General features: G+C 40.7%; 1 protein-coding gene across 2 annotated transcripts in view; it reads left to right on the forward strand.

The window, feature by feature from the left end:
- The window catches only part of LOC139167554 (solute carrier family 22 member 15-like), a 44,486-nt gene that overhangs the window by 16,274 nt on the left and 14,345 nt on the right, over positions 1-13,867 (forward strand). For both annotated transcript variants that reach the window (XM_070752120.1, XM_070752121.1), the window contains exons 5-8: positions 4,822-4,951; positions 7,413-7,634; positions 9,375-9,515; positions 13,084-13,172. In XM_070752120.1, coding sequence (XP_070608221.1) covers positions 4,822-4,951; positions 7,413-7,634; positions 9,375-9,515; positions 13,084-13,172 — 582 coding nt within the window. The remainder of the gene's footprint in view (positions 1-4,821; positions 4,952-7,412; positions 7,635-9,374; positions 9,516-13,083; positions 13,173-13,867) is intronic.

Consider the following 13,867-nt stretch of genomic DNA (forward strand, 5'->3'; position numbering starts at 1 on the left):
CTACTTGTGGTTGGAATATTTATGGTTGGTACAGTCTAAATACCAATTGTCCTATCTGAAGGTGTACTGTCTCAATCTTGTTCTTCCCTTTCCAACTGACCTGGTGAAGAAACATGGTTGAGGAAACTTACTTACTTACTTGCCTACTTACTCACTCACTCACTCACTCACTCACTCACTCACTCACTCACTCATTCATTCATTCATTGGATTTGTATGCTGCCCCTCTCCGTAGACTAAGGGCGGCTAACAACAATGATAAAAACAACATGTAACAATCCAATCCAATAATAAAATAACTAAAAAAAAACTTATTATAAAAACCAAACAGACATACCATGCGTAAATTGTAAAGGCCTAGGGGGAAAGAATATCTCAGTTCCCCCATGCCTGACGGCAGAGGTGGGTTTTAAGAAGCTTACGAAAGGCGAGGAGGGAGGGGGCAATTCTAATCTCTGGGGAGAGTTGGTTCCAAAGGGCCGGGGCTGCCACAGAGAAGGCTCTTCCCCTGGGTCCCACCAAACGACATTGTTTAGTTGACGGGACTATATTAAAGGAAAAGTTCTTCATGTGTAGCCCAAATTAGGTAACTGGAATAAAAACAACCTGTGAAGAATAAACATTCATGACACAATAGATTTCTATATTCCACTCTATATTTGTAATTGTATACATATGTATCTATCAGTCAAAGAACTGTAGCTGCCAGAGGGAGGTCCGATTAAACCACAAGATCCCTCTGTATAAGTAGAAAACTTTGACACCACTAAATTACTTCTTTACTTCCCTTTGTCTGCTGTATCCACCAAATTATCTTTGGAGGTTTAAGATTTCTGTGTTGCTGTTTTGATGATATGAGAGAACAATGGAAGTTCCATTGCTGATGGAAAGCCCATATCCTAAAGTTTCTATATAGCCTCCAACTGTAAACTACCATCAAGAGATGGGAGACACATCAACTTGATCTAATAGGCATCACCGGCTCAAGGTTGACTCAGCCTTCCATCCTTCCGAGGTGGGTAAAATGAGGACCCGGATTGTGGGGGCAATATGCTGGCTCTGTTAAAAAGTGCTATTGCTAACATGTTATAAGCCGCCCTGAGTCTAAGGAGAAGGGCGGCATAAAAACAAACAAACCAACAAATAAATAAATAAATCCAATCTTCTTTTTTTCCCAAGAAAGTAAACTTTCAGTTATATTTGAGTTTTAAACATTGGGCTAAGACAGTGCTTCTCAAATAGTTGGGCGGGGAGCACGTAGCGATGCCAGGGGGGCGTGTGACCCCAGGTTAACATGGCTTTTTTTGCCGCAGGGAGTAGGGGGGTTTTTTGCACCAAGCAATAGCACACAGCACAGAGCAGGAGATATGAAGTGCAGATAACAAACCCTTAAGAGACACCATGGAAAAATATTTAACAGGGATGAAAAGAAAGGAGGAGAGAGACGGAGATAAATGAGACAAATGTAAGCTAAGACGAGGAAATATGACAAAGCGTATGTAGTTCTTGGCTTCACTGTCACTAGGGTGGGAGATGAGGAAAGACCAGTATGTTTACTATGTCTAAAAATGTTGGCAGCGGAACAGCATGAAGCCAAATAAATTAAGGCATCACTTAAACGCATTACATTTGTGTTTGTGAGTTTTTTCAGCAAAAACGTGCAAAAATATTGCAAACAATCATCCCGCGGAGAGGGAGGGGGGCATGAAATGTTTACTTCTTCCTGGAGGGGGGGGGCATAACAAAATAATTGAGAAACACTGGTCTAAGGTGACATCTCGAAAAATATATCGTTACTTATATTTGTTCTGTATTATTTCCCTCTCTTCCTTTCCCTTCTAAAAATGTAACAAGTGTCCTGTGTTCATATTCCCTTGTTGATTTGTTTTTTCTTTTTCCCCCAAGGCTCTTTCCATTTTATCTATTCCTGTTTCATCTCCTGCTCTTGGCTACTTTCCCTGTATGATTTATTTCTCCTGTTAAATTATGTTGCCTTATGTATGATTTCTTGATAAGCTGGCCTTTGAGAGGTCGAAGAGATGCTCCATTGCCAGTTGCAGCGTGCTGTCTCAGGTGCTACGGGGTTTAGTATGGATATTGAGCTAGCTGAAACAGTTAAAACTTAGTCGAGGACGGGGGGAAAGAACTGTTGCCCATTGCTTTTCATAGTAGCATTGATGTGTGTTTTATCATGATGACAATGTCCTAAACTATTGTGAACTGTGCTTTTGTTGTTTAGGGTCAATTATCAATATACAGTGTTCCCTCGATTTTCGCGGGGGATGCGTTCTGAGACTGCCCACGAAAGTTGAATTTCCGCGAAGTAGAGAGGCGGAAGTAAATACACTATTTTTGGCTATGAACAGTATCACAAGCCTTCCCTTAACACTTTAAACCCCTAAAGTGCAATTTCCCATTCCCTTAACAACCATTTAGATCATTACTCACCATGTTTATTTATTAAAGTTTATTAAAAAAGTATTTATTAAAGTCGGATGAAAGTTTGGCGATGACATGTGACGTCATTGGGCGGGGAAAAACGTGGTATAGGGAAAAAATCCGCAAAGTATTTTTTAATTAATATTTTTGAAAAATCGTGGTATAGACTTTTTGCAAAGTTCGAACCCGCGAAAATCGAGGGAACACTGTATGTCAAATATGTCCCACTACCGTGTTTCCTCGAAAATAAGACACTGTCTTATATTAATTTTTGCTCCAAAAGTTGTGCTACATCTCATTTTCGGGGGGGTGCCTTATATTTCTCAAATAAGACAAATTCACAGGCATAAAAGCTGACACCCCCAAAGGAAGTATACTGTACAGTACACTGATTACGGTACGGTACCTGTCAGTATGGCACCCCCACACACAAACAACGGCACTTACATGGTACAACAGTATACTCCCGCTATTGCAGCTTCCGGCCACCAGAGGAGCTACAGTCTACGCACTGTAGTGGAGATTGTAATGGCGGTGAGACAGCAGCAGACTGTGTCTGCTGTACTGGACGGTACAAAGCGATGGAAGGGGCCAGCAGGGGACGCCACATTATTACGGTACCGCTATGAACAGCTTTGAATGGTACCGTATGTTTTTCCACCGTACCGTATGTAAACTTGACTACGCCTTATTTTCGGGGGGTGCCTTATACAGTATTAGCAAATTCTGCAAAACCTCTGACGTGCCTTACTTTCGGGGTACGTCTTATTTTCGGGGAAACAAGGGAATTAATTCTCATGTCTGATAGGAGTTCTGGAAGCCTAGATTTCAATGTAATAAACTGACATAGAAACCTACATATATGGATAGCTCTTGCTTAACTATTGTAATTGGCATTGAAAACTCCATTACTAAGGTCGCATTTTACAGTTATAGAATTGTAAAATGTGACCTCACCTGGCCACTACTACTTATAACAGCAGTTCAGGCAGTCCACAATATCATTGTTAGGTGAATCGTGTGCAGTCGGTTGCGTGATTTCCATTTGTGACTTCCTGCTAGCTTTCCCATTAACTTTGGAGAAACTGCAACAAGCCGCAACTATGAGGATCATTTTTCCTGTCATTTAGCATCGTCGTAACTTTGAATAGCTGCTGAATGAACAGTCATTCAACAAAGATTACTTGTAATTGATGATGATGATGATGATGATGATTATTATTATTATTATTATTTATTGGATTTGTATGCCGCCCCTCTCCGCAGACTCGGGGCGGCTAACAACAATGGTAAAACAACATATAACAATCCAATTTGATAAAACAACTAAAAACCCTTATTATAAAAAACCAAACATACACACAAACAAACATACCATGCATAACTTGTAATGGCCTTGGGGGAAAGAATAACTTAACTGCCTCATGCCTGGCGACAAAGGTGGGTCTTAAGAAGTTTGCGAAAGACAAGAAGGGTGGGGGCCGTTCTAATCTCTGGGGGGAGCTGATTCCAGAGGGCTGGGGCCGCCACAGAGAAGGCTCTTCCCCTGGGGCCTGCCAAACGACATTGTTTGGTCGACGGGACCCGGAGAAGGCCAACTCTGTGGGACCTTATCGGCCGCTGGGATTCGTGCGGTAGAAGGCAGTTCCGGATATATTCTGGCCCAATGCCATGTAGGGCTTTAAAGGCCATTACCAACACTTTAGATGGGAACTAAATTCCATTGTTTTAATTAATACAGTAAATATTTATTAGATTGTAGGCTTAGAGTGTACTCCATTGAGCTTAGAGAGATTTTATGTCCACACAAATGTGGCTGGAATTACTAATACTATTGGAAAATATTATTTTGCCCTGTGCTTTAATCTGTGTATCTCATTCTAACGTAGGAAGTTATGTTAAGGTAGCCTGGAAACCTTAATGTTGTGACCTTTCCCTTCCTTAGCATGTTAAGCTTGTTGTCATGATTAATATCTGTCCAAAGTCGTATTTTTAAACAATGAAAAATCTAATTTCTTAACCTAAGAAAGGATTAACAGCTTGTGCAGCATGTTACGAACTTAAAATAATCAAAATGTTCCACAGTAAATTAATCTGAATGCATTGCCATTTGACAAATCACAAATACATTATTCAATAAATAACTTTATAATGATTATTATAATTAGTATATTATGTATGAAAATGAGTAATGATTCTTTATAATTATTTAGTTTAATCATTTTAATTATTGCTTTTGTTTACTTATTTGTGAATTTATAATTTAATATGATTTCAGTATAAATTACTGTATACACTTAGCATAATAAAAATTTTGTTCTTAAATGATGAGGTTCCCCCTCATCATTTAATAAAATACTTTGTTTTTGTTTGTATCTTCAGGCTCGTTGACAAATTTGACATTTGCATTTGGCATCGCTGCTTATGCCTTACTGGGCTATTACATAAGAGACTGGCGTCTTCTTGCCTTTGTGTCAAATTCTCCAGGAGTTTTCTTTTTTCTTCTTTCGTTGTAAGTCATCATTATATTCATAGTAGACAAGTGTCAAACACTAATCCATAGTTATGGGATAATATTAAAGAGATAAAACATTGATATTTTTGTATTCTTAATGAAATCAGAGGAATGATTAAGAAGATTTTAGTTTAATTGACAACGTGTTTCTAAAATAGATATTAAAAATTAGTTGCGTATTTTTGAGTATAAGCTAACCCTGGTTAGCATAATGAGCACTGATACATGCCAGGGTGAGTGGGAGTGACCTGCACCTCCTTACCACAAAGACAAAGCTTTAGATCAATTGCCCAGGTGACAAAAGTTTTAGTTTCCCTGAAATCACTGGAATTCCATGAAAAATCACTTGGGAAGATGGTTGAGATCTCCTGATTATCTTGTCACTGTGTAAGAAATTATGAGCTGGGATATCCGTAACAGCAAGTCAGCCAATGGGAACTGTTTGGTGACTGAGAGACATGTCAGACATGTCGGAGCCTGGGCATGGTTTAGCTTCACTGATCTCTCTCTCTCTCTCTCTCTCTCTCTCTCTCCCTCCCTCCCTCTCTCCGTACACTCCTTATAGGCAGGCTGCCTGGGTTCAAATTCTGGTAAGGGTATGGCTAGCTAATGAGAACTAAATAGCTTGAAATAGATCTATACTAGTCTCCTTTCATTTTCATTATCAGCAAAAATATATTACACACACACATACACACAGACAGACAGACATAGATTTTATTGCTTCTATGTTTATTGCTTTATTGTTTATGGCTTTCTAGTGTGGCTCTATTGTGCATAGCCTGTTTACATATTTCTGTGCTCAATTTAACATGACGTGTAAATCTACACAAAGGTTACTATGTGCAAAGAGCAGGGGTGGCGCAGCAGGTAGAGGGCTATACTGCAGGCCACTGAAGCTAACTCTGTAGGTCAGCGGTTCAAATCTCATTACCGGCTCAAGGTTGACTCAGCCTTCCATCCTTCCGAGGTGGGTAAAATGAGGACCCGGATTGTGGGGGCAATGTGCTGACTCTGTTGAAAAGTGCTATTGCTAACATGTTGTAAGCCGCCCTGAGTCTAAGGAGAAGGGCGGCATAAAAACTTGAATCAATAAAATAAATAAATAAATCCGTTATAGTTGTATATTCTCTGTGGTGAGAAAATTGTGACTGGCCATACAATATGAAAAGCAATGTATAACACCTTTGGCAAATGCCAGTCATAAAATGATTTGTAACAAAGTAATGGGTAGGAACAGTGATGGAAAAATAACATTGAAAAAAATCCCTGTGCAAAATTAGACTAAAAATGAGTAAGATTCAGTGTTCTCTGCATTTTCCAAACTTTTACTTAGTATATAGTCTTAGTAATACAGTGATCCCTCGATTTTCGCGGTCTCGATTTTCGTGAAACGCTATACCACGGTTTTTCAAAAAATAATAATTAAAAAATACTCCATGGTTTTTTTTCTATACCACGGTTTTTCCCACCCGATGACGTCACTTCTCTTTCTCTTTCTTTCCTGTCATTCTCTGCTTCAATCATTTTCTCATTTCTCTTTTTTCTCCCTTTTTCTATCATTTTTCTCTCTCTCTCTACCTTCCACTCTCCCCCCTCTTGCTCTCTCTCTCTTTCTCCCTCTCCCTCTCTGTGAGAACGCCTGCCCCGCCTCTCCTGCAGCCCCCTCACTGATAGCTGGGACGAAAGTGCTCCCCCTCCCTTTCTCTTCCTTTTTCTCTATCCTTTCTACCTCTTACTCTTTCTTTCTCTCCCTCCTTCATTCAATTTTCTCTCCCTCCCTTTCTCTCTCTTTCCTTTCTCTCCCTCCCTCCCTGTGCCTGCCCTGCGCCACCCAACAGGGACGGACAGCCCCCGATCGTCGGTTCGTCGCCCCCCCCCCCACAGAGGGAGATCGGGCTGCGAGGGGAGTGGATCTGCGTCCCCAGCCACCGGAGGGAGATCGGGCTGGCAGGGGCGGTGAATCCACCTCCCCAGCCGGGCGGAGGGAGATCGGGCTGGCGAGGGCGTTGGATCTGCGTCCCCAGCCACCGGAGGGAGATCGGACTGGCAGGGGCGGTGAATCCACCTCCCCAGCCGGGCAGAGGGAAATCGGGCGGGCGGGCGGGAGGCAGCCAAAAATGGTGTTTTTACTTCCGCGCCGCTACATCGCGGAAAATCGATTTTCGCGGGAGGTCTTGGAACGTAACCCCCGCGAAAATCGAGGGATCACTGTACTGCAAAAACCTTACCAGCTTGGGGCACAAATATGCTAATCACAAATAAGAAACTGTATGTCTGAGACTGAAGATGTGCTGGAAGCCTAACAAGTGCAAAATCCTGTAGATAAGTGCTATTGCTATTCATCAAACCTTGTAAAGCATTTGCTGGATAACTTTTTCTGTTAGTACAGTATACAGATTCAAAAAAGAACCTTTGTAAAGGTATACATTTCTCCTTTGTGGTTTGCCTTTTTCAGCATGCTCCCTGAATCACCAAGATGGCTATACTCTCAAGGCAGAACAGCAGAAGCAGAGCTTGTACTGCAATACATGGCTCTTCAAAATGGGAAAGACAGGCTGGTGGTCAAACTGAAGCCATGCAAAGGAGCCATTAAAAAGGACGATTCCACCCCTGGGGTCCTCAACCTGGTTACACATCCCATCCTTCGATGGCGCACAGTCATTTTGATGTATATCTGGTAATTAATAAAAAAGAGGTTTTGACTTTACTTGAATTATCCCATGTAAAAATAACAGGTTGGGTGATAATGGTGGACTACCTAGATATTTCAAAGCAATCAGAGTAATAATATTAAGGGAAAATTGTAACAATTGTTTTCTGCCTTATTGGGGATCATTTCAGAAAATAGGTGGAGAATTTTGGATTTTTGTTCCATTTTTCAAATTTCAGTAATTTCATTAACATGATATAGGGGCGTACATAAGTGCACTAGTGTGCCTTTCGTCCCCTGTCCAATTGTCTTTCCTTTATCTCATATATCATATATATTTTCTTCCTTTCATATATTTTCTCCTCTATTTTTACATAGTATCTTTATATATATTACTTCATGTTTATTCTCTTCCATATGTATTGTGTATTGGACAAATGAATAAATAAAAATAAATAAATATAAATCTTAATAAGATAACTGCCATGAGAAAGAAAAATAGGTAAATGTTATATTGGGTTTCATTTGGATTTGTGCTCTTTAAACATTCCTAAGATTATATGCTTGTATGAATAAGAGAGGAAAAGAATCCCTTTTTAAAAACCAAAAATATTTTAATTGGATAAAACCATCAAATGATACTGTTTGACAAAGAGTTTATCTTTAGAATGTGTTTACCTGGGATGGCAAAGCTGTGGCATAATTTTTTATAACAATTTTGCACTTGTTTGTAAACAGTCAGGCTTTGGATCAAATACCAGTGATATGAACCATTCATGTTTTTTTTTTATTTATTTATTCATTCATTCATTCATTCATTCATTCAATTTGTATGCCGTCCCTCTCCATAGACTCGGGGCGGCTCACAGCATACAGTAAAACAATTCATAACAAATCTAATAAATTTAAAAAACATTTTAAAACCCCATTATTAAAGCAGACATACACACAAACATACCATATATAAATTGTATAGGCCCGGTGGGGGGGGGGATGCCTCAATTCCCCCATGCCTGACGGCAGAGGTGTGTTTTAAGGAGTTTATGGAAGGCAAGGAGGGTGGGTGCAGTTCTAATCTCCGGGGGGAGCTGGTTTCAGAGAGTCGGGGCCGCCACAGAGAAGGCTCTTCCCCTGGAACCCGCCAGACGACATTGTTTAGTCGACGGGACCCGGAGATGGCCAACTCTGTGGGGCCTAACCGGTCGCTGGGATTCGTGTGGCAGAAGGCGAATGTTATAGGAGCGTTTGCCTTGAAATAAAACCAGAATAGTCTAGGATAGCAAACACATTCATGAATGTATGGTAAATTTGTTGATTTCTGTCCACTGATTTTCTTATTCAAATTCTAGTGATAAAAAATAAATAAATTCCAGTTTTGTGAAGGTATGTGAACCACTTAGAGAGCTAGTTTGGTATAATGGTTAAGGTGTCAGACTAGAAACCAGAAAACTGAGTTTTAGTCCTGCCTTGGGCTCAAATCCACTATCTTGGGCTAGTCACTTTCTGCCTCATAGAAAGAGGCAGTAGCAACCCAATTAAAAACCTAGCCAAGAAATCTGCAGGGACTTATCCAGACAGTCTCCAAAAATTGGGCACGACTGCATGGAATAAAAACATGCTGCACTTAGTGCATGATTTATAACTTCGCTGTTTCATGAACTGGTATTTTTCTATTGTATATATTTCTTTGTTTACTATACCAGTAATTAAAGCTTACATAATCCGTGCACATGATTAAAATAACCAATCTTTCATTAATACATTTAGGTATGTGTGCAGCTTTGTGTATTACGGTTTAACCCTGAACGCTGGTGAATTAGGAGGAAGTCTTTATTTAAATGTGGCTCTCTCTGGTCTTGTAGAAGTTCCAGCGTTTCCACTCTGCATGTTTTTTATTGAGAAATCTTGGTAAGATCAACAACTTTCTATTTCTATATTTATATTTACAGTATAGCTCCTGAATTTATTTCTGTATGTTAATTTTTATGTATACTCAGCATAGATTAAAAGGTATTAAATCTTCTCAGAAATGCTGTTATGAGTGAAGATTTTTTAATGACTTAATACATCGTAGCTAGAGGTATAACAAGCAGGAAGAGGGAGATTGTGATCCCCTTATATAGAGCGCTGGTGAGATCCCATTTGGAATACTGTGTTCAGTTCTGGAGACCTCACCTACAAAAAGATATTGACAAAATTGAACGGGTCCAAAGACGGGCTACAAGAATGGTGGAAGGTCTTAAGCATAAAACGTATCAGGAAAGACTTCATGAACTCAATCTGTATAGTCTGGAGGACAGAAGGAAAAGGGGGGACATGATTGAAACATTTAAATACGTTAAAGGGTTAAATAAGGTCCAGGAGGGAAGTGTTTTTAATAGGAAAGTGAACACAAGAACAAGGGGACACAATCTGAAGTTAGTTGGGGGAAAGATCCAAAGCAACATGAGAAAATATTATTTTACTGAAAGAGTAGTAGATCCTTGGAACAAACTTCCAGCAGACATGGTAGATAAATCCACAGTAACTGAATTTAAACATGCCTGGGATAAACATATATCCATCCTAAGATAAAATACAGAAAATAGTATAAGGGCAGACTAGATGGACCATGAGGTCTTTTTCTGCCGTCAGACTTCTATGTTTCTATGACTTAATACATCACATTTCTTTTTATTTCACAGTAGAATATAGAAAAGGAGGGTTGGAAAGGACCTTGGAGGTCTTATAGTCCAATCCTCTGCTCAAGCAGGAGATGTCATCTCCTTCCCATTTGCCTCTCTTTCGAAAAGGGGATTCTCTTCTCTCTTCCCTGTTGAAAACGGGACTCTCAACTCCCCCCTCCTCCCCATTTGCCTCTCTTTCTCTCTTTTGAAAAAGGGGCTCTCTTCTCTCTTCCCCTCCTGTTGAAAATGGGACTCTCTCTTCCCCCCTCCTCCCCGTTTGGCTCTTTCTCTCTCCCCCCCCTCCCTGTTTCCAACCTAAGAGAAAATCTGGTGAGGGGGAATACGGGTGACAATCAGAAGCCACAAAAGCTGTCGCAAGCAGTTCCGTCCCATTGCTACTATCCGCTGGCTGGCTATTTGGCCGTCCCTTGTCTTGCCCCTCAGCAAGTGACAGGCAAAAGACACAACAACCCCCACTCAGTAAAAGACCTTGGAATACTAATATCAAATGATCTAAGTGTCAAAGCCCACTGCAACAATATTTGCAAAAAGGCTTCTAGAGTTATTAACCTCATCCTACGCAGCTTCTGCTCTGGCAATCGCACGCTACTCACAAAAGTATACAAAACTTTTGCCAGACCCATCCTTGAATACAATTCATCTGTCTAGAACCCATACCACATCTCGGACATCAACACCCTTGAAAATGTCCAAAGATACTTCACCAGAAGAGCCCTTCACTCCTCCACTCGAAACAGAATATCCTATGAAAATAGACTAACAATCCTGGGTCTAGAAAGCTTAGAACTATGGCACCTAAAACACAATTTAAGAATTGCCCACAAGATCATATGCTGCAACATTCTACCTGTCAATGACTACTTCAGATTCAATCGCAACAACACAAGAGCACGCAACAGATTCAAACTTAATATTAACCGCTCCAAACTTGACTGTAAAAAATATGACTTCAGCAACCGAGTTGTCGAAGCGTGGAACTCATTACCGGACTCAGTAGTGTCAACCCCTAACCCCCAACATTTCTCCCTTAGACTATCCACGATTGACCTCTCCAGGTTCCTTAGAGCAGTGCTTCCCAACCTTGGCAACTTGAAGGTATCTGGACTTCAACTCCCAGAATCCTCCAGCCAGCATTCGCTGGCTGGGGAATTCTGGGAGTTGAAGTCCAAATATCTTCAAGTTGCCAAGATTGGGAAACACTGCCTTAGAGGTCAGTAAGGGGCGTACATAAGTGCACCAGTGTGCCTTCCGTCCCCTGTCCAATTGTCTCTCCTTATCTCATTTATCTTTTCTTCCTTTCAAATATGTTCACCTATATTTTTATATCTTTTCTTCTATTCTTTTCTTTACTTATATTATTACATATCTTTCTCTTCAATGTGTATTATGTATTGGACAAAATAAATAAATAAATAAACTTCTCCCCCTTGCTGCATGATAGCTCTGTTGCGTTCCTCATCCGTGCAAGAGAGAGCAAATTGAGAGGGAAGCTTTCACTCTGGAAAGCTTTCTTTCCCCCAACTCCTGCTCTCGGCGGCTTCTGCCTGTCCCTTACCGTACACACATGCGCGAGAGCTTCTCTGGTAGCTGAGGAAGGAAGGGAATGGTTGGCAGAAGCTATCTCCGTTCCCTATGTTGTTAAGGGGGGGGGGAAACGGAGATAGCTCCTGCCACCTGTTGGGCAATTTTTTTTGCCTCCCGGGCTTCAGGGAAGCTTCCTTGGACTTTCTGGAGTACAAAAAACCCAGCACAACAGCAAACCACAATGTCATTTTTACGAGCGTCCCTGAAGTGTCCGTAGGGCAAAACGGCCTTTCTCAAAGCCGAAAATCAGCTGAGCAGCCACTGAAGCTGACATAGGCTATTACAAGTTATGCATGGTATGTTTGTGTGTATGTTTGGTTTTTTATAATAAGGGTTTTTTAGTTGTTTTTATTAATTGGATTGTTCATGTTGTTTTACCACTGTTGTTAGCCGCCCCGAGTCTGCGGAGAGGGGCGGCATACAAATCCAATAAATAATAATAATAATAATAATAGGGCAAAGCCTCGCGTGCCCTCCGTTTGGCCTCATGTGCCACCTGTGGCATGCATGCCATAGGTTAGCCATCATGGCTCTAGTTGAATACATTTATAAAGATGTTGAAGAGCAGTGGGCCCAAGTTAGAACCTCGAGGTACCCCACTGTATGCTTCCCTTCTTCATGTAGACGTAGTTTCATTAAGGACTCCACATTGAGTGCAATTGGTCAGCCAGTTACAAATCCATCTTGGGATTGTGATCCCGCTATATAGAGCGCTGGTGAGACCACATTTGGAATACTGTGTTCAGTTCTGGAGACCTCATCTACAAAAAGATATTGACAAAATTGAACGGGTCCAAAGACAGGCTACAAAAACGGTGGAAGGTCTTAAGCATAAAACGTATCAGGAAAGACTTAATGAACTCAATCTGTATAGTCTGGAGGACAGAAGGAAAAGGGGAGACGTGATCAAAACATTTAAATATGTCCAAGGGTTAAATAAGGTCCAGGAGGGAAGTGTTTTTAATAGGAAAGTGAACACAAGAACAAGGGGACACAATCCGAAGTTAGTTGGGAGAAAGATCAAAAGCAACATGAGAAAATATTATTTTACTGAAATAGTAGTAGATCCTTGGAACAAACTTCCAGCAGACGTGGTTGTTGTTTTTTTTTTAAAAAAAAGTTGTATGGAATAATAAATAAAAATATTCTAAAACATGTATCTTTGTGGAGATCCAATATAAATTTGTGCTATTTTTCTGCTCTAGGTCGGGAAGACGTAAAAGTACAGCTGCTTTTTTGATATTTGCGGGCCTGGCTTGTGTTTTTACCATGTGCTTACCAGAAAATAACAATGGTAAGTATGCTCTTTCTGAAGCAAGCCACATTTTCCTTGGCACAGATAATCTTATTGAAAGACAAGTGTCCCTGTATGCTAATATCAAGCCAGGTTTAAATTTTGCCAGCATTTAGTCAATTCTTGGATCACATCCCCGTGTGACTTCACTAACGTCTTATAATATATTGCCTACTTGCGTCTTAGTACCCTCAGTTTTTTCTCTTATAATTTTCTCTAGCTCTATCTCCTCCCTAAATACTGTTTCTTTATTCTCCCTTTCATTCAGATATTTACATATTGCATTTATTTGTAGCCACCTTCCCTTACCCAGCCACCATTCTAAACGATTTCTACTTGGCCTCCCATCCTTCTCATATAACTGTTCTATCTTAGTTATCCCTCTTGCCTTCAACTCTCCTATACCCCTATTTAAATTTATTTCATTATCTTTATTTATTACATAAATCGATGACAGTTTTGATTTATGTAATCCTAACAGACTCAAACTCAACCCTGATAAGACGGAGTGTCTGTGGGTTTTGCCTCCCAAAGACAATTCCATCTGTCCGTCCATCACCCTGGGGGGGGAAATATTGACCCTCTCGGAGAGGGTCCGCAACTTGGGCGTCCTCCTCGATCCACAGCTCACATTAGAGAAACATCTTTCAGCTGTGGCGAGGGGGGCGTTTGCCAAGGTTCACCTGGTGCACCAG

The sequence above is a fragment of the Erythrolamprus reginae genome, chromosome 5, assembly GCF_031021105.1.
Source record: "Erythrolamprus reginae isolate rEryReg1 chromosome 5, rEryReg1.hap1, whole genome shotgun sequence".
Lineage (NCBI taxonomy): Eukaryota > Metazoa > Chordata > Lepidosauria > Squamata > Dipsadidae > Erythrolamprus > Erythrolamprus reginae.